At 50.7% G+C, this 23,924-nt stretch overlaps 6 protein-coding genes and 2 pseudogenes across 7 annotated transcripts in view; 4 read left to right on the top strand and 4 right to left on the bottom strand.

Annotated features, from left to right (window-relative positions):
- LOC108152329 (serine/threonine-protein kinase NLK) overlaps window positions 1-5,486 on the bottom strand; it is a 70,078-nt gene extending 64,592 nt beyond the window's left edge. For both annotated transcript variants that reach the window (XR_004471307.1, XM_017281576.2), the window contains exons 1-2: window positions 4,657-5,486; window positions 3,286-3,980 (exon numbers count right to left, since the gene is read on the bottom strand). Coding sequence is in view for 1 of the 2 variants with exons in the window: in XM_017281576.2 (XP_017137065.1) it covers window positions 3,286-3,449 (164 nt within the window). In the remaining variant the exon portion in view is untranslated. The remainder of the gene's footprint in view (window positions 1-3,285; window positions 3,981-4,656) is intronic.
- A 2,642-nt stretch (window positions 5,487-8,128) lies between these two features.
- Window positions 8,129-8,994, top strand: LOC108153092 (ribonuclease P protein subunit p29). Its single transcript, XM_017282873.2, has one exon. The coding sequence runs from the start codon at window positions 8,337-8,339 to the stop codon at window positions 8,943-8,945; it is 609 nt and encodes a 202-aa protein (XP_017138362.1). The 5' UTR covers window positions 8,129-8,336; the 3' UTR covers window positions 8,946-8,994.
- On the bottom strand, window positions 8,959-10,396 carry LOC108153091 (UBX domain-containing protein 1). The gene is made up of 3 exons (XM_017282872.2): window positions 10,228-10,396; window positions 9,507-10,136; window positions 8,959-9,435 (listed from the first exon to the last, which is right to left on the bottom strand). The coding sequence occupies exons 1-3, from the start codon at window positions 10,275-10,277 to the stop codon at window positions 9,096-9,098; spliced, it is 1,020 nt and encodes a 339-aa protein (XP_017138361.1). The 5' UTR covers window positions 10,278-10,396; the 3' UTR covers window positions 8,959-9,095.
- A 34-nt stretch (window positions 10,397-10,430) lies between these two features.
- Window positions 10,431-10,992, top strand: LOC108153093. The gene is made up of 2 exons (XM_017282874.2): window positions 10,431-10,758; window positions 10,835-10,992. The coding sequence occupies exons 1-2, from the start codon at window positions 10,518-10,520 to the stop codon at window positions 10,849-10,851; spliced, it is 258 nt and encodes an 85-aa protein (XP_017138363.1). The 5' UTR covers window positions 10,431-10,517; the 3' UTR covers window positions 10,852-10,992.
- Window positions 10,993-11,848: 856 nt separating this feature from the next.
- Window positions 11,849-16,055, top strand: LOC117186188 (annotated as a pseudogene).
- Window positions 16,056-16,317: 262 nt separating this feature from the next.
- Window positions 16,318-17,834, bottom strand: LOC117186190. The gene is made up of 2 exons (XM_033386483.1): window positions 17,757-17,834; window positions 16,318-17,672 (listed from the first exon to the last, which is right to left on the bottom strand). The coding sequence occupies exons 1-2, from the start codon at window positions 17,813-17,815 to the stop codon at window positions 16,484-16,486; spliced, it is 1,248 nt and encodes a 415-aa protein (XP_033242374.1). The 5' UTR covers window positions 17,816-17,834; the 3' UTR covers window positions 16,318-16,483.
- Window positions 17,835-17,852: 18 nt separating this feature from the next.
- LOC117186187 (kinesin-like protein Klp61F) lies at window positions 17,853-22,150 on the top strand. Its single transcript, XM_033386478.1, has 6 exons — window positions 17,853-18,029; window positions 18,089-18,389; window positions 18,502-19,834; window positions 19,917-21,127; window positions 21,187-21,405; window positions 21,464-22,150. The coding sequence occupies exons 1-6, from the start codon at window positions 17,941-17,943 to the stop codon at window positions 21,485-21,487; spliced, it is 3,177 nt and encodes a 1,058-aa protein (XP_033242369.1). The 5' UTR covers window positions 17,853-17,940; the 3' UTR covers window positions 21,488-22,150.
- On the bottom strand, window positions 21,700-23,897 carry LOC117186189 (annotated as a pseudogene).
- Window positions 23,898-23,924: the final 27 nt, after the last annotated feature.

Below are 23,924 nucleotides of genomic sequence, written 5' to 3'. Positions count from 1 at the left end.
ACCATCAACAGCGTCATCAGAAATCGCAGCGGAAACAAGAGAGAGGCGGAGAGAGGCAGAGAAGAGAAAGGCAGAGCAGCGCCCCGACGGAGCAGCAGCAGCAGCTGTTCCTTCGAAATAGTGGATGGATGGATGGAAGGATGGATTGAAGGAATGGGAATGGGAATGGGAATATAAAGAACTATCCTCCTCCTGCACTGCTTTCGCTTCCAAAAACAACAACAAAAAATCATATATTTTTCGGTGGTTGGCAAAAGTATTTTATGCGGGACTCTTCTGTCGCTGCTTCTGCCGCTGCTTCTGACGCCGCTGCTGCTTTTGCTTTTGTCGCTGATGCTTTTGTCGCTGCTTCTGCTGCTGCTTTTGCCGCTGCTTTTGTCGCTGCTTCTGCTTCTGCCGCTGCGTTTGAGATTAGCAAACGATTTGCGCCCCGATCAACAAAAAAAAAAAAAGAACAGAGGCCGAAGGCAGACCGACAGACCGACGAAAGTCGGCGCATGAAATACCCTTAGAAAAAAACTGTAGCACAGATTGGAAGTAGCACAGTTATGAAGTAGAACAGATTTGAACTATTTTCAATGCAGGAAATGCCCTTTGGACCCGCTCTTGTTTTTCCTTAGGGGACATTTGAGAACAGAATGGAAGCCCAGAGCCTGAAAAATAACAACAGTTGAGACTTTGGCCAAAAGGTGGTCGAGTGAGGGAGGGAGTGAGTGAGTGAGTGTGTGAGTGGGGGAGGTAGAGAGGGAGTGAGTGAGTGAGTGAGTGAGTGAGTGAATGAGCGCCTAGACCAAAGACTTCTTTCGAGACTGCGACACCTTGCCCAAGAGGCTGTGCGGCTCAGTGACCAGAGACCCCCAGACCCCCAGACCCCAGACCCCAGACCCGATAGCCAGACCCAAACTCCAGACGCAGTTGCGGAGGCCAGGTTCGGGTCCGCAGGTCCGCAGGTCTGCAGGTCCGCAGGTTTAGGCCACAAGTCGTGCAGGAAGCAAGTTTGAATGCATCCAAAAGGTTTACACTGTCGTTTTTTCCATTGCCGGTCGCTGGTCGCTGGTCCGTCGGGTGTCTGGTCTGTCCGCTCGTCCCGTCGTCCCTCTCTCTCTCTCTCTCCCTCTCTCTCTGCTTGTGCCGCTTCTTCCAAAAACCAGTTGCAGGTAGTTTAAAGTAAACTCCAACGAGATCTTTGCTCGTCTTTTGGGATACCTTATAGCACATATTTCTTCTGGCTCTTCGGCCAGAGACCATGTCCACACACACACACACACACACACACACACACACATGTGTTTGTATGTATATCTATAATTCTTTTTCGTTACTTGACTCTTTGGGTATCCGTATCTTTGTATCTTTGTATCTGTGGTGTGCTGTAGTGCATTTGGGAGAAATGAAATTCGTAGAACTTTGCGTCTACGATTAATTGGTTAAATGTTTGTTGTTCGAGTGCCATTTCTGGGAATCAAATTATAAATTGAGCAATCTAGCATTAGGCATCGATTTCCCCGGTGGGTTTTACGAGCACTTCTTCCCAGTGGAGGCCCCCGGCAGGCCCCTGACAGGCCAAAGGTAAACCTTATGCCCCCAAAAAAGTATCTTCCTTCGTTGTCAACACGAGAGAGTCGGCTCAAACTTTGATAAGCCGCTTTTTCCAGCACCCGAAAGTTTTCCATTTTACTTTGGCCCGGGCGTTCCAGGCGTTGCCAAACTTCAGTCGAAAACAAAAACAAGAGAACTACTTATAAGTGCTCACGATTCCCGGTAGTTCCTTCCTTCCTTCCGCATCTGCGGACCACGCTTCACCTGCTTCTCGTTGCACTCCCCAAAAAGGAGCCATAAACAGAAATAGAAACACAAAAAGGCCAAGCCCTAGGCCTAGGCCTAAACCTAAACCCAAACCCAAACCGAAACCTCGTGGACTGCATTGCATTTCATCTGTGGAACAAGTTTCGACTTTTCGACATTTCGACTTTTGGCACTTAAATTTAACGCTTGATTGCATTCCACTGTGCCAGACCCAGAACGGCCAGGTGATACATGCTACTCCTATTCCACCGTTCCACTGTTCCACCGTTCCCCCCTGCCCTCTGCAACCTTTTCTATGACAGCGTCTCTCTTTGGTGTTTTAATATTTTTCTGCCGTTCGTTCGGTTCGCTGATGATTGCTTCTCAAAAGCCAATCCAACGTCAACGACTTTATTCTGCGGGCTCCTCCGGACTTTCGGATCAGGGAACAAGGCACAAGGCAGCAGGCATCGGGCAGCAGGCAGCAGCCACCCGGCACCCGGCAACAGGACGGGTAAAGGGTAAGGAAGGTAGGGGGGGGTGGCTTCTTTTCTCTTCATAGTTTGCCTTTTCTTGCGACTTGTTTTTGTTTTTGCCTCTTTCGAGGGCTCGCTCCTCCACTTGTGGCTCGTCTTTGTGCCCACCCCCCCAGCCCGCCAGCCCGCCAGCCGCCCCCCGCAACCTCTGCACTCAAGGTGTGCTAGTTTTTCACTGGCTTCCCGGCACCACCGCCCAGCCTCGTAGACTTCCTCCTGTTAGGCCTCCTCCACTTTGCGTTCGTTTTGATTATATTGCCGGAAATGCCGTTTTACACGTGAATGAAATTGTGTGCTGTGCTGTGCCGCGGCGAGCGGCGTTGCCAGTTTTCACTCATAGCCGAGCGAACCGTAACCGTTACATGTAACCTCAATTTAAGCAACAATTAATGTACAAATTCACTTAATCTCTGCACAAAAATGCAAATCAAAACAAGAGGAGAGCAGAGAGCAGAGAGGAGAGAGGAGAGCACACCAGAGAGTGGCAAACGGCTAAAGGGAGAACGCGAAATAGAGTCTGAGAGGGTAAGAAATATTATAGAAAAATCCACCCTCGGGGGGCCCGGCGCGACGGCCAGCGCCGAGAAAAACTGCACAAAAGGCACAAAATGACGAAGGACACACAGGAGCAGTGCCACATGACGGGATATGGAGAAGGACGGTGGGACGGTAGGATGGCAGGATGGCAGGATGGCAGGACGGGATGAGGATGTTGCTCTGTTGATGTTGATGTTGACATTACCCCAGCACAAAACAGCAGCAAGGGGAAAAGAAATCAAAAGGGTTACAAAATCAAAGGCAGGCCTAGGCAGGCACTCGTGGAGAAGGTTGCTGAACCCCCGGAGAGAGTCCGGCGAGAGCCCGGAGAGAGAGCCCTGAGAATGGAAGGGTCTGCCGATAGATCGTTCCTATGGCCACTGCTCACGAACAAATGTATTAGATTGGAACTTTGGATTTCACTTACCATACTACTCCGAATGCACCATAGCCGATGGGACGATCCGGCTGGACATCCTGCGGCACCGCTGGCGGCTGGTAGTACGGGGCCGCTGCGGCCAATATTGCGCTGGCGCCCTGAGGCGCACCACCGGCAGCACCACCCTGTACCAGTGACATCGAAACGCTCATTGATGGACTACGGCGGCGAGTGGTTTAAATAATTTGAGCAGCTGCACTCGCAGTGTCGCTGATTCTGATTCAGATTCAGAGTCCGATTCCGCTTTCGATTCTGGTTCTGGTTGCTGGTTGCTGCTTGCCGTCGCTGGAGGCAGATGGAGCTCAGTGGACTGTGGTGGAGTGGTGCGTGCTGGTGGAGGAGATGCTGGTTGCTGGTTGCTGGCTGCTGGCTGCTGGCTGCTGGCTGCTGGTTTAGCTGTTTGGTTGCTGCTGGTTGCTGGTGGCAGTGGCGTTGGCGGTGTCTGAGGTGGTGTCCGTGGTAATGGTGGTGGTGCCTGATGATTTGATGTGGGAGAAATGGTGTTGATTGCTCAATGGATGCCGCTGGGGGCCACGATGGCCGCCTTTCAATTGTGAGCCATTTGTTGTTTTCCTTTCTTTCCGCGCTGTGCTTTCCTTCGTTCCACCGTTGTTGGCCTTCTTTTCTTTTTCACACTTTTTCTTTATAGATTATTTAAACGAGAGTTGAGGACATTTTGGCAACTGTAAAACGGGCAGAGAGATAAAGAGAGAAGAGACTTAGGGAATTGATAAGCAAGAAGGATAGAATGGCTACAACTTCGGGATCCGAAGCTTACAGAAATTTCCCTCTTTGAGGAGGAGGAAATTTGAGATTCCTTTAATTGGCATTTCTTTTGTTTGGGATTTCATTTTTGGTGGCAAAATCGGGAGAGAGCGGGAGAGAGCGAAAAAGTGCCGTTAGCTGCTGGCTGGCTGACTGCCTGACTGCCGGGGCGCGTCCGTGTATTACATTGTAAGCTTGCGAGTGTGTGTGTGTGTGTGCGCGTGAGTGAGATTTTTGTGTGTGCCTGGGCTTGCTCTGCCCTGCGCGTGGCTGGCTGCAAAAACGCGCTCAGTAATCCCTCCTCACAGCCACAATAAGTTAAACATTTTCCTTTAAATTTTTAGGCAAACATTAATTGAGACTCGTCGCTCCCGCTCATCTCCCGCACTTGACAGTTATGTGCTGCCGACGCCAGCAGAGACAGAGACAGAGACACAGACACAGGCACAGGAACAGACGCAGCAAAAAAAACAAAAAACACTCAATTAAAGCAATGAAACAAAAGAAAAAGCTCAAGCGAAATTCCCAGGCCTAAGGAAATAGTTTTTCTGGCTAATTAAACATTGTTTGGGATAGCTTTTCTTTTTGAATTACCTTAAAATATGCACGTTTACTGCACGGCGACGGCGACAGTGACAGCGACGTCGACAGCGGTTTTTTGTTGATGCCGACTGAGGCGACTCTTCCGTGTGTGCGTTTTTGTATGTTGGATGTTGGGGAAGGGGCGCGGGTGGGGATTTAAAATATCGAAAGCACGCTGTGTGTGTGAGAGAGATTTGGCGATAACAAGGCGATAGAAGAGAGGCCCAACCGTAAATTGGAACTTTTTATTGTAATTATTGTTGCAGCAGGCGAACACACAAAAAAAAAACGCGACGGGCCGAATACTATTTACTACGATTGCTGCTGGGCTCTCACACTCACACACATTGGCACATACATATATACTCGCATATATGTAGCAAACAAACAATTGCCTGGGTCACGTTTCTCTGGCTCTTTTAATATTGCACTATCAGTGCAGCGGCGCCTCCAACTTTTTCGATCACACGCGGGCGGGCGTCTTCTAACCGTAATTCTGCTTTTAAGACCGCGCGGTTGTTTCCAATCCGAATTAAACTATCTTTCACTGTCCGTCCGGGTGTCTCTCTTGCTCTCTCTTTGCACAAGTTTACACAGTTTTCAACATCTGCTTTGGCCTCTTCAAACGCCGCACATTTTCTTCTCTTTTTTTTCTTTCCTTTTGTTTCTGTTTTCTGTTCCTCGTTTAAGCGATGTGATATCGATATGAGACACTGACGAGCAAAACTGAGTATTGTACACTTTTATTGTACACTAGAAAAAATTTTGTTTTCAATTTGTTTATTCGACGACGCGCGCAGCAGCAGCGACCCAACCGCGCAGCTCAAAAAAAAATTGTTTTTGTGATTTGCGAGCAGTGTGACCGCGGAGCTATCGATAAGATATGCCGTCCGACCCTCGGAAATATACCGAAACATACCGCCTCATTTTCAAAATATACCGTAAATATACTGACGAATTCAAGTTGTACTAAAATATTCCTCGATTTTGATCTTCCGTCGAATATTACCAGCTATATAGAACATTTAGCCGTGCCCACATAATTGTAGCCCATTGATGAATCAATTTTCTACTTAACTGGCTTATTCTAAATACTTGCTTTTATTGCATTTTGCGTAAAAAGAGGTTTTAGCGAAATAAGTCAAACAAAAAACAAGTAGCGAAATAGGTCAATCAAAACAAACGAAAAGGGAAATTCGTTCATATTGCTTAATTTTGATATTCCATTGAATAATGCTGACTAATTAAATCCTTTAGCAATGCCCACATAATTTTATCCTATTGATGAATCAATTTTCTACAAGATTGGATAGTTTTTAATCCTTGCTTTTATTGTATTTATTGTAAAAAAAGGTTTAAACGAAAAAGTCCAACAAAAAAAGAGTCACTATGTTGCGTGTAGGCCTTTGTATACCCTATTTCGTTAATTTTATATGAAAGTATATATATTGATATGAAGATAAAACTTAACTAATAAAGACCTTTTCTCAAATTGACATTTTTTAGACATATTCATGTATATGATGAGTGATGAGTATGTGATCTCGATCCTGATACCTATTCTTGGTCTCTGCAAGAAGACAATAAGCTTTAAAATATCGTTGAACTATTGAAAATAATATTAAATAATATTGAATGAAATTAAAATATTTTAGAAATAAATTGTTTTTGCCTGGGATGACAAACATTTTCTCAATTCTATAACATCCATTCCCCCAGGGTATGTGTGCATGGAATGGGACTCATTGTTCTGAACCGGTTATGACGACTAATTCTTGGTTAATCTTTCTTCCGTCAAATATTCTCAGCTATATAGATCTCTTATTTTTGCCCAGATAATTTTATATGATTGTTGAAACAATTCTGATCAAGATTAATTGATTTTAAGTACTTGCATGTTTTTTGTTTTGACAAAAACACGATTTCAACAAAAATATTCAATAGTCGCAGGTTGTGACGTCAATGTTGCTGGTATTTGCAGACTCATTTCTTGTCAACCAGGGTATGGGCGTTTGTATACCCTATTTCGTGAATATTATATAAAGATACTGTTTTCCAAGCTGCTTTCAAATGTAATTAATAAAGGCCTTGTTTAGATTGCATTTTTTTGGTCTATTTATGCATTTGATTAGTTATTTGTATATAAAACCTGATCCCTATAGTGATTCTTTGTCTCTGTAAGAAGACCACTTATTGCAAAATATCGTTTAAAATAGATACTGACTTGTTTCTGCATTAATTAGAGCATGGGATGAAACACATTTCCGCAATTCTATATCATCCATTTCCCCCAGGGTATGTGTGCATGGAATTAGCAACATGTTTGTGTATGGAATGAGACTCATTGTTGCAAAAGCGAAACTGCGGCGAATCGGGTATTGCCTATATTTCAAGCTATATAGATGCCCACTTAGCTTTATCCCATAGATAAATGCATTTTCTACAAGATTGCTTCTTTTAATTACCTTTACGTAATTTATTTTGACTAAAATACGGTTTTCAAGTAAATGTTGCCGCAACAGTGTGTATGGAATGTGCAACATCGTGTATGGAACGAGACTCATTGTTGCTAAAGCGAACTGCGGCGAACTGCGGCGAATTCAAATTCGATTATAAAAACCACCAATTCTTTGTTCCGTTGAATAATACTATCTATATGGAACATTTAGCCATGCCCACTCATTTTTGTACGATTGATGAATCAATTCTATACATGATTGGCCTATTCGAAATACTTGCATTTATTGGATTTCTATATAACGTTGAAAATGAAAATTGTTTTGTGATTTGTGAGCAACGACAGAGCTGCTACTATTTGCTGATTGCTCCACTCCTTTTTTCAGGTTTGATGGTGGTTGCGTTTTCGAGTTCGAGTTTGATGCTGATTGTGTCAAACCAACGCTCGCAACAAAAAGAGCGAGAGAGCGAACGAATGGAAGTCGAACGGCATGGTGGAGAGAGAGAAAGAAGACGACGGTCGAACCGAATGTTCGAACCAGATACATTTTGTGTGACCATTTTCTGGCTACAGTATGCCCATTTCTTGACTCATTTTTGTGTTTTTGTCCACCCCCACGACCTAGTTCACTTAGCCCACTTGAGCCCCCATTCAAAAACATATTTTTAAACTGGAGCTATTTTTCATATCCGTCACAAAATCCCACCGCTCCCCGGAGATGTGGAAAATCAATCTCCTAAGAATCTCCAATCTCCTACCTCCATCCAAAATATTGCTAACAAAATATTACAAATTTGTTCAATGTTTTTGCTGCTGTACTTATGGAAGTACTCAGTCTGTACATATGTATGTCTATGTGAGTTTATGATTTATGCAATTTATAGAATATTGTGTTGTTATCCATTTGTTTTTTCCTCCTTACTCACAAGAAACAAAACCGATATCTCTCACCTGAATTGCGCTAAAATTCTACCCACTGGTCCACAATGGGTTAATCGTCGATTCGCAACACTTGATAAATTTTCGAAAAGTAGCGCAAAAGTTTTAAAATTTTCGTAAAGGTGTACAGCACTTGGAGAATTGTTTGAATATTTTATATTTTACGTTTAACGCAAAAGTAATATTTTCGTTTTAGTGAACTTTTACCAGTTCCAGTTGCAGTTCCGTTTATGGATCCAGCTCAAATAACGTTGACCTTTTCTTTTTTGTGTTTACATTTTGTTGATTCGATGAAATGGAGCCTCTGCAGGAATTTATCACCGACTTGGTGGTGCCCCACCATCGCTGCAACGTGAACATCATCCCGGAACACATCACCATGCTGGAGGGGGCCAAGAGCCGGAAGCAGCACTCGCGAAAGCGGCGCTCCCACAAGTCCAGCACACTGTCCCGCCGCGAGTACGCCCGCCTGGGCCTCAACACGCTGCCCACCCGCCAGATGCGCTACGAGCAGGCCCTGCCCCTGCACCAGCTCTGGCGAGGCTATGTGCGCGAACACCTGGGCCTGCGGGAGGGCGACCAGGTGCCCGAAGTCCACGAGCCGCGCTACGAGGAGTTCAGCAAGCAGCTGATCAAGCTGGACCTGCACGGCGCCAGGCTGCAGGTGATCCAGTCCAAGTGCAAGACTCTGGAGGGTCTCGCGGGCATATGCGTGATGGACACGAAAAATGTGCTGAAGCTGCTGGGCGAGGATGATCGCCTAAGGAGCGTGCCCAAGAGTGAGTGCGTCTTTGGGCTGACGCTGGGCAACATGCAGTTCACCATCTTTGGCCAGCACCTGACCATCCGTCCGGCGGAGCGAAGCGTGAAGAAGATCAAGACCTATGTGCAGCCCTTCATGTAGGGGCTCGTTTTCGTTTCCTTTTTTAGTTGTAATATAATATAAAATCGTACATTTAAAGTGTTGTTTTTTGGGGGGAGGGGAGATTATCGCGCGCCTTGATAGATTTAGATATTCTAGTAGTTGCGGTCGCTGTCGCTGACGGTGCAGTCCTTACGCAGCCGTCTTGGTCATGGTGATGACGGCGGAGGGGACAAGGCCAAGCACCTCCAGCGGCTTCTCGTAGTCCTCCTCGGCATATAGCTTGCGCGGAAATGTGGTCATCAGGGAGAAGGGCGTCTCGATGCCGGTCTTCACTTGGATGAACACGCGCACGGCCGACAGCTGCTCCTTCACGTTGAAGGTCTCGGTGAGGGTAGAGCCATCTTGTAGGCGCACTTGGATGCGGGTCTCAGTGTAGTCACGTGGCGGCGACTTGACGCCGGTGGGAGAGCTGACCGTGGTGGAGCTCACGGATGGAGCAGGCTCCTTGTTGGGTGTTTCCTTATTTTCTCTTTTGGGATAGATCAAGAATGTGGGAATTAGACTGGTATCTCCTCAGGAAAGCATCTACGAGTGCCCTACCTGGCCTTGCGGGCGGCCTTGTCGGCCTCGATTTGAGCACGAACCCGATCGCGGGCCACCTTCTCTTCCTCCTTTTCGCGCTTGCGCTGATCCACGATCTTCTTCATCTCGATCTCTTCCATGCGACGCTTGGCCTCGGTCATGTCCTTGCCCGAACGAATGCGATTCCGCTCGCGCTCCAGGGCGTCCACCTTCTCACGCTCCTCGCGCTCTATGCGCTTCTGCTTGAGCTTTTCCTCGATCACAGCCAGCTGGAGCCTCTTCTCCTCCTCGGTGAGGGGCTTCTTCTCCTCCGTGGACTCGGAGAAGTTGCTGTGCCCGGTCTTGGCAGCATGGTATTCGACTTCCGAATGATCTTTGAGCACTTTGCCGCAGTCGTCGCACTTCAACGACTTGGCCACCGTCGACTCGCCAGACTTTTCCCCAGTGCCGCCTTCGGCCCCGCCTCCGCCGCTGCTGCTGCTGGGTGCCGGGGCCGACTCGTCGCCGCTGGCTGAGGGTGCTGCTGCTGCTTCGCCCCCTGCAGCTTCACGCAGTCCTGCGGATGGAATCTCCTCGTCAATATGGGCCAGCAGCCACTCCATGGCCGGTTCCACGCCCTTGCTGCCGGTCACCTGCAGAGCGTATTCCCTGAAGAAAAAACCAGAAAGTACAAAAAAAAAAAGCTGCAGGTTGCCGGCAAGAGAGCAAAAACTGCACCACAGATGGAACAGGCACTCACACTCGCTCCCGGGGAAACCCCATATCCACCAAGGTCTGGACGTCACTCATAGCGGTCGGATTTTTATGCGTAAAAATCAAGTGGGGATGATTTGTGGAAGCGTTTTGAAATTGTATGAAATTTTTTGACAATGACACACAAAAACAAAACCAAGCAGCTTGTGGCTAGTGTTGAATAGTGCCGCACATAGTTCGATAGTTCGATATACACCCGACTGTGGCGCTTGCAGCTGCATTTTTTTCTTCTCGTCTACTGTTTACTACTGGATCACTTTCGTTTGCTGTTGAAAAATGACGCCTCCAAAAATAAAGAAGGTCGTGATTAAGATACCCCGTCATCCGTACTTCGCCGTGCAGGTGGACCAGGGGAACATAGTGGAGTACCAGCTCCGCAAGTGTCGTGTCAATCTGGAGCGTCTGAAACCGCCAACCACCACAGGGCCGTTTGCCCTGCAGCTGAAGTCCAAGCCCAAGCGCTGCATTGTTCGTGTGGCTCGTCTGCCAGATGTGGCTCGTAGCGATGTCGAGGAAGGTGAGAGTATGCTTCCATGGGCACAAGCCATCGCAATGCGACGCGATTGAAATTCCAATATTTGTTACGTTTTCAGACGCAGCCAGCGAATAGGATAGGAATAAGGAGAGGACTAGACAAGCCCCCAAAGAGGAGCAAACACATCTGATATGTTTATATGGTTATACGCCTAAGGAATGCATTTTTGTATAAAACTCGACAACCCAAATACATTAACTGGTATCTGTACACCTAGGTTTACTGCTTATAATTGGACTTGGTTGTGTCCTATGGGCAGCAGCTTCCCTTGGCTGGTCAGCAGGGGCTAAGATGGGAGCTGCAACGGCAGGAATCTGAAGCTTAGGTGGGGACACAACACCATAAAGTATATATATTCTTGATCAGCATCAATAGCCGAGTCGATTGAGCCATGTCTCTCTGTCCGTCTGTCCCTCCCTATGAGCGCCTAGTGCTCAGAGACTATAAGAGCTAGAGTAACGTCATTCTGTATCCAGACTTCTGTGATATGTCACTGTTACAAGTGTATTTCGCCCCACCCACTTCCGTCTGCATCTCGTACTCATCCCCGTAGATGTTGTGCCGCTGCTGGCGAGGCTGTGCCGCAATCTGCTGCTGGCGGCGATTGCGTCCTCCACTGCTGCGGTGGCCAAACTCCCTATCATCGTAGCCGCCGCCGACGCCCCGCCCCATGATGCGCAGCTCCGGATCGGAATGGGCATGCCCCATGGAGGGACCGAACCCGGAGTCATTGCCCGATCGCTGTGTCATCTTCATGGATCGCCAGAACGAGGGTGGCGGCTGGGAGCGGGCATACCGCTGTCCCCTCACCGACCGCTGCCTGGAGCGGGCATTCCTCGGCCGCTTGGCCGTCCGCGTGCACACATAGCAGCAGATGCGCCAGTAGAGAAAACTATGAAAGAGAGAAGTGGTGTGGAGTGGAGTCATTAGCGGCGGAGTCACGCAGCTGTGGAGATGTCAGCGCGCAGAGGCTCACCGGAATGACGTGGCCATCACATCCCCAATGTTGGACAGGCAGATGAGCATAGATGGCATAGAAATTGTTGTCACCTTGCCCCAGCTGTCACAAAGTTGAAAAGAGTAAATGTGTACATTTCCAAGTGCTGGAAACAAAAGTTTTTTACGCTCTTAAAAGTGAATTTTGAGTTTTGTGCTGTAAAATGGACACATCGAACAACGTACGCCTGCAACTTCAGCAGCAGCAGGCACGCAAATCGAACCAAAACATTCAGGTCTATGTGCGCGTTAGGTGAGTGCCCCATCTACGGGTAGTAGATCGCCCAATAAGTACGATTTCCATCCCTGCAGGCCGCTGAATGCACGCGAGCGATGCATACGCTCCGCAGAGGTTGTGGATGTGCTCAATCCACGCGAGATCCTCACACGCCACACCCTCGACTCGAAGTTGACAAAGAAGTTTACTTTTGATCGGAGCTTCGGCCCCGAGTCCAAGCAGTGCGATGTCTATGCGGTGGTGGTGTCGCCCCTGATCGAAGAGGTGCTAAGCGGCTACACTTGCACGGTGTTCGCGTACGGACAGACGGGTACTGGCAAGACGCACACGATGGTGGGGAATGAGACCGCGGAGTTGAAGTCCTCTTGGGAAGATGTGAGTAGAGGGGAACCAGTTTTCTAATTCCTAGAATCGGACGAGGGAGGCGGTTCAAACGTTAATTGCTGCTCTACCTGCCTTTTGTCTTTGGCTTTTGGCCCTTTTGTAGGACTCTGATGTGGGCATCATACCGCGTGCCTTGAGTCACCTTTTCGACGAACTCCGCATGATGGAAGTTGAGTTTACGATGCGCATCTCCTACCTGGAGCTGTACAACGAGGAGCTGTGCGACCTCCTCTCCACCGATGACTCCACAAAGATACGCATCTTCGACGACAGCACACAGAAGGGTTCGGTGATCATCCAGGGCCTCGAGGAGATCACTGTCCAGAGCAAGGACGATGTCTACAAGCTCCTGGAGAAGGGCAAGGAGCGACGCAAGACCGCGACCACCCTGATGAACGCGCAGTCCTCGCGCAGCCACACCGTCTTCTCCATAGTGGTGCACATTCGTGAGAACGGCATCGATGGCGAGGATATACTGAAGATCGGAAAACTCAATCTGGTGGATCTGGCGGGCAGCGAGAACGTCTTCAAGGCGGGCAACGAGAAGGGGATACGCGTGCGCGAGATGGTCAACATCAACCAGAGCCTCCTGACGCTGGGCCGTGTGATTACCGCTCTGGTGGATCGGGCCCCCCATGTCCCGTACCGCGAATCGAAGCTGACGCGCCTGCTGCAGGAGTCGCTGGGCGGCCGGACAAAGACCTCGATCATTGCCACCATCTCGCCAGGGCACAAGGACATTGACGAGACACTCAGCACGCTGGAGTACGCGCATCGGGCGAAGAATATCCAGAATAAGCCAGAAGTCAATCAGAAGCTAACCAAGAAAACGGTCCTCAAGGAGTACACCGAGGAGATTGACAAACTGAAGCGAGATCTCCTCGCAGCGCGAGACAAGAATGGCATCTATCTGTCGGAGGAGACCTACGGGGAGATGACCATGAAAATGTCCTCGCAGAATCGAGAGCTCAACGAGAAGATGTTGCTGCTGAGGGCCCTCAAAGATGAGCTGCAGTCGAAGGAAAAGACCTTCAACGAGGTGAGCCTGAGTCTCGTGGAGAAGACCCAGGAGCTGAAGAAAACGGAGCAGCACCTAACCGACACCAAGGCGAGTCTACTGCTGACAAAGAAGGTCCTCACGAAGACCAAGCGCCGCTACAAGGAGAAGAAACAGCTGGTGGCCTCGCACATGAAAACGGAGGAGACGCTCACGACGCAGGCGCACAAAATCCTGGCCGTGGCAGATCTGGCCACCAATGAAACGGAGCAGCTTCATGGCACCATCGAACGGCGAAGGGACACCGATGAAAAGATACGCAGTGCCTGCGATCAGTTCAAGGATCGCATGCAGGACAATCTGGAGGTGATTGGCGGCAGCCTGAGTCTCTATTTGGAGCAGCAGGCGGCCTCCAAGCAGCATCTGAGCCAGGAATTGGGTGAGCCACGACCAAAAGCTCTCCCTGTGCCAGTTTTCACCTTATTTCTGTTCTGTTCTGTTTCTGTTTTTGCATTGCCTAGAAAACTCCAATAGCGTGGTGCAACGCTTGACTGTGAATGCCAGCAAAAGCATCGAAATGCTCAAGGGGATCTGCAGCCAATCGCTGAAGGATCAGGAGCAGCTGCAGGCAAAGTTAGTGGCGGATATATCGGAGAACTGCGATGGGCATACGACAATGTTGGTCGAGGCGTTGCTGGATCAACTGCAGCAGCGGGAGAGGCAGTTGCGGGAGGATATCCATCTGCAGGTGCTGGAGCTGGAGGAGAACAACCACAGCCACAAGGCCATGCTGGAGTCCATGCAGCAGCGGTTCTCCAGCATCATTGCAAACAATGCCGAGTCGTTGGAGAAACATGTGACGGAGGTGCAGCGGCAGCTGGAGCTCCTCAGCGAACTGTCTCTGCCCGATGCGGAGAATCTGCAGCAGCTGCAGGCGGAGGTGGCCAACGAGCGGGCACTGGCCCACCAGCAGGAGGCCCTGATCGAGTCGGTGATGATGCAATTGGAGCAGTTCAAGGAGCTGGGGGCCAAGAACAGCCAGAGCATTTCCGAACGCCTCTTGCAAATGGAGGAGAATCGCCTGCAAAAGAGCAAAAAAGTGGAAAAGACGAAGGCCAGTGTGCAGGTCTACCAGAAAGAAGGATCCGCCGCCTCGCAGGCGGCCCAAGCAGAACTCTCCGCCCAAATGGCAAGCGGCATGCGGTGCGTGGACTTGGGCGTGGCCAAGTGCTCGATGCTGCAGGCCCACGTGACAAATCTCTGCCAGGAGTTCGTCAAACACACGGAATTGAATGTCGTGGCGTATCGCAATAACCTCCAGAACGTGAAGGCCATGTGCCTAGACAATGGCAAGGAGCGGGAGACTCTCAAAGAGAAACAGCAAAAGGAACTGGAGAACGTATGCGAGGAGAGGCTGCAGCTGGAGAGAGAGGAACGCCAGCGGTTCATTAGACACTCTACTGTTGCCGGCGACCTTGTGGAGCAGCTACAGCAACAAACGACAAAGCATGAGACCTTGCAGCGCCAACAGCTGCAAAATTGCGAGCAGGACGTCGTCCGCTTCCAGCAGAACGAACTGAAGACCTATGCCCCTACGGGAACAACCCCCTCGAAGCGAGATTTCGTGTATCCACGTTCGCTGGTGGCCACCTCCCCCATCAGGACATAGTGAGGCGTTACCGTCAAGAGCAGGATTGGTCGGATTTGGATACCACAGCCACCATAGATGAGGTAGAAAGCCAATGAAACCCCTCCTCAAAATTAGTTTCCTTAATCCTTAATGTATCCTTTTAGTGCAGCGAGGGTGAGCAGGAGGACTCTCTGCACTCCGTTCAGGAGCTCTCCGAGACGGAGACCCTCATGAATTCAACGCCCATCGAGGGCACTGTGACTGGCATCAACATGAAACGCGGCTGCGGCACCACACGCATCATGAACTCCAATGCTTTGAAGCCGCCAGTGTCTGGCTCGCTGTCCCGCTCCCTGACTCCCAGAAAATCAGCCTTTAAGAGAGTAAGCAGTCATTGCTAATGATTGAGTAAATATAAATAATCCGAATACTCTTTTTCAGCACAACAAAGAGAACGTGTCCTGAATCGATCGGGGGATCGATGGCACACATATATCTCTATCTACATCTGCTACTTGCCCCAGTACTTCACTCACCTTTCATTCGCCGGCAATTCCCTGGAGATTCTTTTGTTTTTTTTCTTCTTCTGTATGCTGCAAAATTTAATAATTAAATAAACTTAATGCTCAGCAAACCCCTTGCCTTGGACCTTGGTTAGCCCACATTAAACTCGAATATTCGCTTAATAAGTTGTGTATATTTAAGGAAACGTCTTGACTGCGACCTTGAGAGTTCAACTTTGAGTTAATTTCTTGAGACTTCAATGCGAGTTTCAAGAACGAAGGGTTTGGCCGGACAGTTTAAGCGTAATGATATGTAGAATTGGGGAAACCCGTTCGGGGACGCACTTTAATCTGAATATTCGTGTGAAAACTTATGTAAACTAAGAGAATCTACTTGTTGACGATCTTTAGGGTTCCCTGTGCGTTGACTATTCCGTTGAGTGTAAACTGTAACCTTAAGGAAACTTAATTTACTTAATAATTTAAGCTCTAATCGAAGATGCAAGAGGTATATCCTATGAAGAGTGTACAAAATCCTATGAAAAGTGTTTAAGTTATCTGCATGAATCCACAGTAAATGTTTCGATTGAAACGCCTTTGCATGCGAATAAAAGAATCCTAAGAAGATGCATGCAGTTCTCTAGTGTTGAATACTATAGTTTTAAGAGTAAGCCCCCCTAATCCTCATCGCGATCGTCCTCATCGTCATCTTTGAGGATGCCCAGACGACGTGCCACCTCCTTAACATTCGCTATGAACTCCTCCTGGACCAAATTGAAGCTCATGGCCAGGAGAGCAATGCCAAAGAGCAGATACAACGAGCAATAGGCAATGGACTGCTCCGACTCATCCTTGACGCCCTTGGCAGGCACAAAGTCGCCAAATCCCAGCGAGAAACATGAACAGAATCAGCACAAAAGATTTCTGAAAGTACCTCTGGAATTTCCTACCGATTGTCGTCAGCGTGATGAAGCAGAAGTAGGCCGAGTCCAGAAAGGACCAGTTCTCCCAGTAGGCAAACAGGGCGGCGCCCCCCAGGATGTAGCTGACGACCAGGAAGACGCACAGCCAGATGGGCACAGGACGGTCCTTGGGCAGGAGATCGCCATAGTCCCCATAGTCCTCCCCATACATGGAGTCGTCTTCGTCGTATTCGTAGCTGGGACGACGTCGGATCTGCCGCTGGACAGGGAAACCCATGGGCGACATGATACGCGGCGAGGGAGGCAGACGCTCGGCCCGCTCCCTCCGACGATGATTCCGGGGCGGCTCGCGACTCCTGGACTTGCTATGGACGGGGGGATAGTCCTCGTAGTGGCCGCCGTCGCACAGGGACACCTCATCGAAGCTCTCCCCCACATAATCCTCGTAGCTGCGCGGAGAGCGTCCTCGTCGGTCCCTGCGATGATCCCTGGAGGACCCCTGTGGCGGAGCATCGTAGTCGGGGAGCTCCAAGTGGTTGCCATAGCGTGTGGATTGACGTCACAGGCTGCCAGCGCGACGAGGGTCCGAGGGTCCACGGACTTGGCTCGGGCCCCGCGTCCTGGGGCAGAGTGCAGGCGGTGCAGCTCCCGCGAGGCCTTGGACTCCTGATGCTGGGGCGAGCGGACAGAACGGACACTGGCGGCCCTCTTTGCCGGCGGCTGCAGGTCACTGAAATCCTCCATGGATCCCGCATCAAAATCGTGCCGATAGCGCTCCCGCTCCACCGTATGCCGATCCCGCATGCGATCTCTCTGCCTCTGGCGGCTGCTGTAGCGATTGCCGCGATTCAGAGTCTGTGTCTGCATCTCGTACTCATCCCCGTAGATGTTGTGCCGCTGCTGGCGAGGCTGTGCCGCAATCTGCTGCTGGCGGCGATTGCGTCCTCCACTGCAGCGGTGGCCAAACTCCCTATCATCGTAGCCGCCGCCGACGCCCCGCCCCATGATGCGCAGCTCCGGATCGGAATGGGCATGCCCCATGGAGGGACCGAACCCGGAGTCATTGCCCGATCGCTGTGTCATCTTCATGGATCGCCGGAACGAGGGTGGCGGCTGGGAGCGGGCATACCGCTGTCCCCTCACCGACCGCTGCCTGGAGCAGGCATTCCTCGGCCGCTTGGCCGTCCGCGTGCACACATAGCAGCAGATGCGCCAGTAGAGAAAACTATGAAAGAGAGAAGTGGTGTGGAGTGGAGTCATTAGCGGCGGAGTCACGCAGCTGTGGAGATGTCAGCGCGCAGAGGCTCACCGGAATGACGTGGCCATCACATCCCCAATGTTGGACAGGCAGATGAGCATAGATGGCATAGAAATTGTTGTCACCTTGCCCCAGCTGTCACAAAGTTGAAAAGAGTAAATGTGTACATTTCCAAGTGCTGGAAACAAAAGTTTTTTACGCTCTTAAAAGTGAATTTTGAGTTTTGTGCTGTAAAATGGACACATCGAACAACGTACGCCTGCAACTTCAGCAGCAGCAGGCACGCAAATCGAACCAAAACATTCAGGTCTATGTGCGCGTTAGGTGAGTGCCCCATCTACGGGTAGTAGATCGCCCAATAAGTACGATTTCCATCCCTGCAGGCCGCTGAATGCACGCGAGCGATGCATACGCTCCGCAGAGGTTGTGGATGTGCTCAATCCACGCGAGATCCTCACACGCCACACCCTCGACTCGAAGTTGACAAAGAAGTTTACTTTTGATCGGAGCTTCGGCCCCGAGTCCAAGCAGTGCGATGTCTATGCGGTGGTGGTGTCGCCCCTGATCGAAGAGGTGCTAAGCGGCTACACTTGCACGGTGTTCGCGTACGGACAGACGGGTACTGGCAAGACGCACACGATGGTGGGGAATGAGACCGCGGAGTTGAAGTCCTCTTGGGAAGATGTGAGTAGAGGGGAACCAGTTTTCTAATTCCTAGAATCGGACGAGGGAGGCGGTTCAAACGTTAATTGCTGCTCTACCTGCCTTTTGTCTTTGGCTTTTGGCCCTTTTGTAGGACTCTGATGTGGGCATCATACCGCGTGCCTTGAGTCACCTTTTCGACGAACTCCGCATGATGGAAGTTGAGTTTACGATGCGCATCTCCTACCTGGAGCTGTACAACGAGGAGCTGTGCGACCTCCTCTCCACCGATGACTCCACAAAGATACGCATCTTCGACGACAGCACACAGAAGGGTTCGGTGATCATCCAGGGCCTCGAGGAGATCACTGTCCAGAGCAAGGACGATGTCTACAAGCTCCTGGAGAAGGGCAAGGAGCGACGCAAGACCGCGACCACCCTGATGAACGCGCAGTCCTCGCGCAGCCACACCGTCTTCTCCATAGTGGTGCACATTCGTGAGAACGGCATCGATGGCGAGGATATACTGAAGATCGGAAAACTCAATCTGGTGGATCTGGCGGGCAGCGAGAACCTCTTCAAGGCGGGCAACGAGAAGGGGATACGCGTGCGCGAGATGGTCAACATCAACCAGAGCCTCCTGACGCTGGGCCGTGTGATTACCGCTCTGGTGGATCGGGCCCCCCATGTCCCGTACCGCGAATCGAAGCTGACGCGCCTGCTGCAGGAGTCGCTGGGCGGCCGGACAAAGACCTCGATCATTGCCACCATCTCGCCAGGGCACAAGGACATTGACGAGACACTCAGCACGCTGGAGTACGCGCATCGGGCGAAGAATATCCAGAATAAGCCAGAAGTCAATCAGAAGCTAACCAAGAAAACGGTCCTCAAGGAGTACACCGAGGAGATTGACAAACTGAAGCGAGATCTCCTCGCAGCGCGAGACAAGAATGGCATCTATCTGTCGGAGGAGACCTACGGGGAGATGACCATGAAAATGTCCTCGCAGAATCGAGAGCTCAACGAGAAGATGTTGCTGCTGAAGGCCCTCAAAGATAAGCTGCAGTCGAAGGAGAAGACCTTCAACGAGGTGAGCCTGAGTCTCGTGGAGAAGACCCAGGAGCTGAAGAAAACGGAGCAGCACCTAACCGACACCGAGGCGAGTCTACTGCTGACAAAGAAGGTCCTCACGAAGACCAAGCGCCGCTACAAGGAGAAGAAACAGCTGGTGGCCTCGCACATGAAAACGGAGGAGACGCTCACGACGCAGGCGCACAAAATCCTGGCCGTGGCAGATCTGGCCACCAATGAAACGGAGCAGCTTCATGGCACCATCGAACGGCGAAGGGACACCGATGAAAAGATACGCAGTGCCTGCGATCAGTTCAAGGATCGCATGCAGGACAATCTGGAGGTGATTGGCGGCAGCCTGAGTCTCTATTTGGAGCAGCAGGCGGCCTCCAAGCAGCATCTGAGCCAGGAATTGGGTGAGCCACGACCAAAAGCTCTCCCTGTGCCAGTTTTCACCTTATTTCTGTTCTGTTCTGTTTCTGTTTTTGCATTGCCTAGAAAACTCCAATAGCGTGGTGCAACGCTTGACTGTGAATGCCAGCAAAAGCATCGAAATGCTCAAGGGGATCTGCAGCCAATCGCTGAAGGATCAGGAGCAGCTGCAGGCAAAGTTAGTGGCGGATATATCGGAGAACTGCGATGGGCATACGACAATGTTGGTCGAGGCGTTGCTGGATCAACTGCAGCAGCGGGAGAGGCAGTTGCGGGAGGATATCCATCTGCAGGTGCTGGAGCTGGAGGAGAACAGCCACAGCCACAAGGCCATGCTGGAGTCCATGCAGCAGCGGTTCTCCAGCATCATTGCAAACAATGCCGAGTCGTTGGAGAAACATGTGACGGAGGTGCAGCGGCAGCTGGAGCTCCTCAGCGAACTGTCTCTGCCCGATGCGGAGAATCTGCAGCAGCTGCAGGCGGAGGTGGCCAACGAGCGGGCACTGGCCCACCAGCAGGAGGCCCTGATCGAGTCGGTGATGATGCAATTGGAGCAGTTCAAGGAGCTGGGGGCCAAGAACAGCCAGAGCATTTCCGAACGCCTCTTGCAAATGGAGGAGAATCGCCTGCAAAAGAGCAAAAAAGTGGAAAAGACGAAGGCCAGTGTGCAGGTCTACCAGAAAGAAGGATCCGCCGCCTCGCAGGCGGCCCAAGCAGAACTCTCCGCCCAAATGGCAAGCGGCATGCGGTGCGTGGACTTGGGCGTGGCCAAGTGCTCGATGCTGCAGGCCCATGTGACAAATCTCTGCCAGGAGTTCGTCAAACACACGGAATTGAATGTCGTGGCGTATCGCAATAACCTCCAGAACGTGAAGGCCATGTGCCTAGACAATGGCAAGGAGCGGGAGACTCTCAAAGAGAAACAGCAAAAGGAACTGGAGAACGTATGCGAGGAGAGGCTGCAGCTGGAGAGAGAGGAACGCCAGCGGTTCATTAGACACTCTACTGTTGCCGGCGACCTTGTGGAGCAGCTACAGCAACAAACGACAAAGCATGAGACCTTGCAGCGCCAACAGCTGCAAAATTGCGAGCAGGACGTCGTCCGCTTCCAGCAGAACGAACTGAAGACCTATGCCCCTACGGGAACAACCCCCTCGAAGCGAGATTTCGTGTATCCACGTTCGCTGGTGGCCACCTCCCCCCATCAGGACATAGTGAGGCGTTACCGTCAAGAGCAGGATTGGTCGGATTTGGATACCACAGCCACCATAGATGAGGTAGAAAGCCAATGAAACCCCTCCTCAAAATTAGTTTCCTTAATCTTGTATCCTTTTAGTGCAGCGAGGGTGAGCAGGAGGACTCTCTGCACTCCGTTCAGGAGCTCTCCGAGACGGAGACCCTCATGAATTCAACGCCCATCGAGGGCACTGTGACTGGCATCAACATGAAACGCGGCTGCGGCACCACACGCATCATGAACTCCAATGCTTTGAAGCCGCCAGTGTCTGGCTCGCTGTCCCGCTCCCTGACTCCCAGAAAATCAGCCTTTAAGAGAGTAAGCAGTCATTGCTAATGATTGAGTAAATATAAATAATCCGAATACTCTTTTTCAGCACAACAAAGAGAACGTGTCCTGAATCGATCGGGGGATCGATGGCACACATATATCTCTATCTACATCTGCTACTTGCCCCAGTACTTCACTCACCTTTCATTCGCCGGCAATTCCCTGGAGATTCTTTTGTTTTTTTTCTTCTTCTGTATGCTGCAAAATTTAATAATTAAATAAACTTAATGCTCAGCAAACCCCTTGCCTTGGACCTTGGTTAGCCCACATTAAACTCGAATATTCGCTTAATAAGTTGTGTATATTTAAGGAAACGTCTTGACTGCGACCTTGAGAGTTCAACTTTGAGTTAATTTCTTGAGACTTCAATGCGAGTTTCAAGAACGAAGGGTTTGGCCGGACAGTTTAAGCGTAATGATATGTAGAATTGGGGAAACCCGTTCGGGGACGCACTTTAATCTGAATATTCGTGTGAAAACTTATGTAAACTAAGAGAATCTACTTGTTGACGATCTTTAGGGTTCCCTGTGCGTTGACTATTCCGTTGAGTGTAAACTGTAACCTTAAGGAAACTTAATTTACTTAATAATTTAAGCTCTAATCGAAGATGCAAGAGGTATATCCTATGAAGAGTGTACAAAATCCTATGAAAGGTGTTTAAGTTATCTGCATGAATCCACAGTAAATGTTTCGATTGAAACGCCTTTGAATGCGAATAAAAGAATCCTAAGAAGATGCATGCAGTTCTCTAGTGTTGAATACTATAGTTTTAAGAGTAAACCCCCCTAATCCTCATCGCGATCGTCCTCATCGTCATCTTTGAGGATGCCCAGACGACGTGCCACCTCCTTAACATTCGCTATGAACTCCTCCTGGACCAAATTGAAGCTCATGACCAGGAGAGCAATGCCAAAGAGCAGATACAACGAGCAATAGGCAATGGACTGCTCCGACTCATCCTTGACGCCCTTGGCAGGCACAAAGTCGCCAAATCCCAGCGAGAAACATGAACAGAATCAGCACAAAAGATTTCTGAAAGTACCTCTGGAATTTCCTACCGATTGTCGTCAGCGTGATGAAGCAGAAGTAGGCCGAGTCCAGAAAGGACCCGTTCTCCCAGTAGGCAAACAGGGCGGCGCCCCCCAGGATGTAGCTGACGACCAGGAAGACGCACAGCCAGATGGGCACAGGACGGTCCTTGGGCAGGAGATCGCCATAGTCCCCATAGTCCTCCCCATACATGGAGTCGTCTTCGTCGTATTCGTAGCTGGGACGACGTCGGATCTGCCGCTGGACAGGGAAACCCATGGGCGATATGATACGCGGCGAGGGAGGCAGACGCTCGGCCCGCTCCCTCCGACGATGATTCCGGCGCGGCTCGCGACTCCTGGACTTGCTATGGACGGGGGGATAGTCCTCGTAGTGGCCGCCGTCGCACAGGGACACCTCATCGAAGCTCTCCCCCACATAATCCTCGTAGCTGCGCGGAGAGCGTCCTCGTCGGTCCCTGCGATGATCCCTGGAGGACCCCTGTGGCGGAGCATCGTAGTCGGGGAGCTCCAAGTGGTTGCCATAGCGTGTGGATTGACGTCACAGGCTGCCAGCGCGACGACCTGCGTTCCGAGGAGGCTGCGGAGAACGCTCCCTCTCGCGATCCCTCTGTCGTTGTCGCTGGTGTGCGGATCGGGGCATTGATTGACTCCGTGGCGCTGCATTCCTGGTAGTCCGCTGGTGGCCAGATCCTCCTCCGAAGTCATCCAGGGCGTATCGGTTGGGTATAATCGGAGTCTTGCGCACCACATCCTCGTCCACATCTTCGTAGTGCTGGATCCTCCATGGATCCCGCATCAAAATCGTGCCGATAGCGCTCCCGCTCCACCGTATGCCGATCCCGCATGCGATCTCTCTGCCTCTGGCGGCTGCTGTAGCGATTGCCGCGATTCAGAGTCTGTGTCTGCATCTCGTACTCATCCCCGTAGATGTTGTGCCGCTGCTGGCGAGGCTGTGCCGCAATCTGCTGCTGGCGGCGATTGCGTCCTCCACTGCAGCGGTGGCCAAACTCCCTATCATCGTAGCCGCCGCCGACGCCCCGCCCCATGATGCGCAGCTCCGGATCGGAATGGGCATGCCCCATGGAGGGACCGAACCCGGAGTCATTGCCCGATCGCTGTGTCATCTTCATGGATCGCCGGAACGAGGGTGGCGGCTGGGAGCGGGCATACCGCTGTCCCCTCACCGACCGCTGCCTGGAGCAGGCATTCCTCGGCCGCTTGGCCGTCCGCGTGCACACATAGCAGCAGATGCGCCAGTAGAGAAAACTACGAAAGAGAGAAGTGGTGTGGAGTGGAGTCATTAGCGGCGGAGTCACGCAGCTGTGGAGATGTCAGCGCGCAGAGGCTCACCGGAATGACGTGGCCATCACATCCCCAATGTTGGACAGGCAGATGAGCATAGATGGCATAGAAATTGTTGTCACCTTGCCCCAGCTGTCACAAAGTTAAAAAGAG

This window comes from Drosophila miranda, chromosome XR (assembly GCF_003369915.1).
Source record: "Drosophila miranda strain MSH22 chromosome XR, D.miranda_PacBio2.1, whole genome shotgun sequence".
In the NCBI taxonomy this organism is placed as follows: domain Eukaryota; kingdom Metazoa; phylum Arthropoda; class Insecta; order Diptera; family Drosophilidae; genus Drosophila; species Drosophila miranda.
This window is presented reverse-complemented; position numbering and strand designations above follow the sequence as displayed.